The 3,460-nt window shown below is 53.2% G+C and overlaps 1 protein-coding gene across 1 annotated transcript; it reads left to right on the forward strand.

Annotated features, from left to right (window-relative positions):
* Positions 1 to 3,455, forward strand: LOC108520293 (G-protein coupled receptor-associated sorting protein 2-like; the record flags this gene model as incomplete). Its single annotated transcript, XM_017859621.1, has 5 exons — positions 1 to 47; positions 492 to 582; positions 1,152 to 1,219; positions 1,544 to 1,621; positions 1,892 to 3,455. A coding segment is annotated over exon 5 (1,230 nt), but the record flags the coding sequence as incomplete, so codon positions are not given.
* Between the last annotated feature and the right edge of the window lie 5 nt (positions 3,456 to 3,460).

Below are 3,460 nucleotides of genomic sequence, written 5' to 3' on the forward strand. Positions count from 1 at the left end.
CCTGGCAAGGAGTAGACGATCCGGTCGGAGCCGGGCGCCGGAGAGAGGTGCGCAGTGCCAGAGATCCCTGCTATGGGTAGGCCCTGACTGGTGCGGGCCAGGCCGGGCCAAGGGCTGAGGGGCTGGCTCCAGAGGCGCTGTCAGATCGTCTGGAGGAGAACTGCGCTGACCACTTCCCGGCCAGCTTTGCAGGCGCCCGCGCGCCGCCCTCGACGGTTTCTATACCTAGAGAGGGCTGTGGGGGAGGCTCCTGCGGGAGAAATGGCCAAACGCCAGCCGTTGTGGGGGACGCCCGGGGAGGTAATTGTGGGGGCGCCTGCGGAGGCCCTCGTGGCCGGCGTCCCAGCTCTGTGCCCAGCCTACGGGAGGTGGGCCGCGTTCGCTGCTCCGGGCCCTGATTCGGGAAAGGGGCCTGTGGGGCCGCGTATCCTGGGTGCTGTCCCTTCCCACAGGCTCCAGGTTGATGTCAAAGTCTTCTGTCTGCGCGGTAGGTCTGGCGTCTTCTGACAGGACACAGTGAGCATCTGTAGAGGAGAGGCTTGAGATAAAGGAGGAGCACGAGTATTGCCTGGATTTCTGGAGGTGTGTGGGGATGTGGGGTGGGCGCCAAACACTGGAGAACCGAATCGGGGTCGGGGACTGCGACCAGAGCAGGTCAGGCATCCAAGAGCACTTCCTAATCTTCCCCTCTCTAATGGTGTTCCAGGCGCTTCCCCCACCTTTCATTGCTGCCTGCCTCCCCCACAGTCCTAAACTGGGGACTTGAAAGGGTGAGCTTTGGAGGTAGGGATGATGAGGGAGACATACTGACAAGTACCAATACACAACCTGTTTTCTAGAATATGCGGCGCCCTTCCCCCGTTTTATGCTGCGCAGAGCAAGGGGATGTGGCGCACCTAGTGGTGAATCCTCAGAATTGGAGAAGGAAGTAATGAGAAGGGTATGACGTCAGGAGAAGGAGTTGTTATCTCTAGAACCTTGAAGTAGGGCCTAAACAAAACGAGAATATTCCACCTGCGAAACCCCGAATGTTGAAAGACAGATATCAATAATATGGGGATTCTTATCCTTGGTGTTGGTTTGTCTACCAAGGGCTCTACTGCCACCCCTCATTTCCTGACTGTCTTCCTTTTTCATCTGTTTGTCCATAGGCCTGCTTTAAGGCTGGCCAGTTCTGCAAGAAAGGCAAGGAGGAGGAGACTGGCTCACAGCCCTGGAGGTTGGTGAGAAGGGTGAGGAGTCAGTTCAGGGGACAGTTGGAGAAAGAGAGCATGGCAGGTGGCTTTGAGCCCAGTGGGTGCAGACTCAACTTCTACTCTGCTGGATTTGCACAGTGTCAGCATCCTTTTTATTTCTTGCAGGAGACACGAGATAGGTGTAGGTTGGGTTGTGACTCAGAAAAGACCTGAGAGCAGGGACCAGGACTCAGGAAACTATAGATACATTGAACCCTTGAATGGGAAGAGAGACATTTGTCACAGGGGCCAGAGTGCCTGCCTATCTACCATTCTCCATTCTCTCCTGTATGTTTACTTGTCTGTAGGACCCCCTTCTGTCAGCTGTGGGGCTTGACACCACTTGAACAAGAAAAGGAGGGGGAAACTGCACCACATCAGTGAAGGTTGGTATGAGAGCGGGTATACTTTTGGGTGGGGTGGTGGAGACCAGCATGGGTCCAGGAGTGATTAGGGTCCAATCTGGGGGCTTCTCGGCCCCTCCCATTGCCAACACACTTTCCCACCGTTGTTGGACCTGTTTTGTAGCAGGCAGCTGGTCCAGAGAGACTTTCTCAAAGCCCAGCTGTCCCACCTAGCATTCAACATCAGTCTCACTGCATATGTCTCATACAATTGGAAGAGACTCAAAGCCTCATTTCATTCTCTCTCCCTAGATCTACCTCCAGTGGCTGCTCTGCTGGTGGTGGAGTTGCTGCTGACGACCACCCTCAACAGGTCTGCACCCATCCAGGAAATACCTGTCTTCCTTTAGCTTGATTGTGCCTGTTCTACACTCAATCTGTATTATTGAATTATTGACTGAGACTGTGTTTGGGAAGGAGGCTAATTGACTACTGGACTGGATATTGACTCTAACTTTTGTTTCCAAGCTTATATCCTCAATCACCTAAAGATCAGAGTGTGAAGAAACAAACCTGTGACAGATCTGTAGTTAAGGTTTAGACTAGGGGAGGAGTGTATTACTGGACTTCCTTTGTAACTTGTACCATGACTGGGGCAGAGATTGAGCCTAGTGTCCAGGCCAAGCCTGAAAAGAAGGCTGGGGAAGAGGTTATCGCTGGGGCTGAGAGAGAGAATGATGTCCCTTTGGTGGTCAGACCCAAGGTTAGGACCCAGGCAACTACTGGGGCAAGGCCCAAAACTGAGACCAAGTCTGTGCCTGGGGCAAGGCCCAAAACTGATGCCCAAGCAATGTCTGGGGCAAGGCCCAAAACTGAGGCCCAAGTAATGGGTGGTGCAAGATCCAAAACGGAGGCTCAAGGAATGGCAGGAGCTAGACCCAAAACTGATGCCAGGGCAGTAGGTGGTGCTCGTCCTAAAACTGATGCCAAGGCAATCCCTGGAACAAGGCCCAAGGATGAAGCTCAGGCATGGTCCCAGAGTGAATTTGGGACTGAAGCAGTGTCACAGGCAGAAGGGGTGTCCCAGACTAATGCCGTTGCCTGGCCAATGGCCACTGCTGAGTCTGGATCAGTTAATAAATCTAAGGGCCTGTCTATGGATAGAGAACTAGTCGATGTGGATGCTGAAACCTTTCCTGGCACCCAGGGTCAGAAAGGAATCCAGCCCTGGTTTAGACCAGGGGAGGAGACTAATATGGGGTCTTGGTGCTATTCCAGGCCCAGGGCCAGAGAGGAGGCCTCTAATGAGTCTGGGTTCTGGTCAGCAGATGAGACCTCTACAGTGTCTTCTTTCTGGGCTGGAGAAGAGACAAGTATCAGATCATGGCCCAGAGAAGAGTCCAATACCAGGTCCAGGCACAGGGCTAAACATCAGACTAATCCCAGGTCCAGGCCCAGATCCAAGCAAGAAGCCTATGTTGATTCCTGGTCTGGATCTGAGGATGAGGCCGGCAACCTATTCTCCTTCTGGGCTGGAGAAAATACCAGTAACTTGTTCAGGCCCAGAGTCAGGGAGGAGGCAAATATCAGGTCCAAGCTCAGGACAAATAGAGAAGATTGTTTTGAATCTGAGTCTGAAGATGAGTTCTATAAGCAGTCCTGGGTGTTGCCTGGAGAAGAGGCCAATAGTAGATTCAGGTGCAGAGACAAAGAAGATCCTAATACCGCCTTGAAACCCAGGGCCCAGAAAGATGTTGACGGTGATAGGGTCAAACAAGAACCCAGGTTTGAGGAGGAAGTCATTGTTGGGTCCTGGTTCTGGGCAGAAAAAGAGGCCAGTTTGGAGGGTGGAGCTTCAGCAATCTGTGAATCTGAGCCAGG

Source organism: Rhinopithecus bieti, unplaced genomic scaffold (assembly GCF_001698545.2).
Source record: "Rhinopithecus bieti isolate Rb0 unplaced genomic scaffold, ASM169854v2 scaffold_51885, whole genome shotgun sequence".
In the NCBI taxonomy this organism is placed as follows: Eukaryota; Metazoa; Chordata; class Mammalia; order Primates; family Cercopithecidae; genus Rhinopithecus; species Rhinopithecus bieti.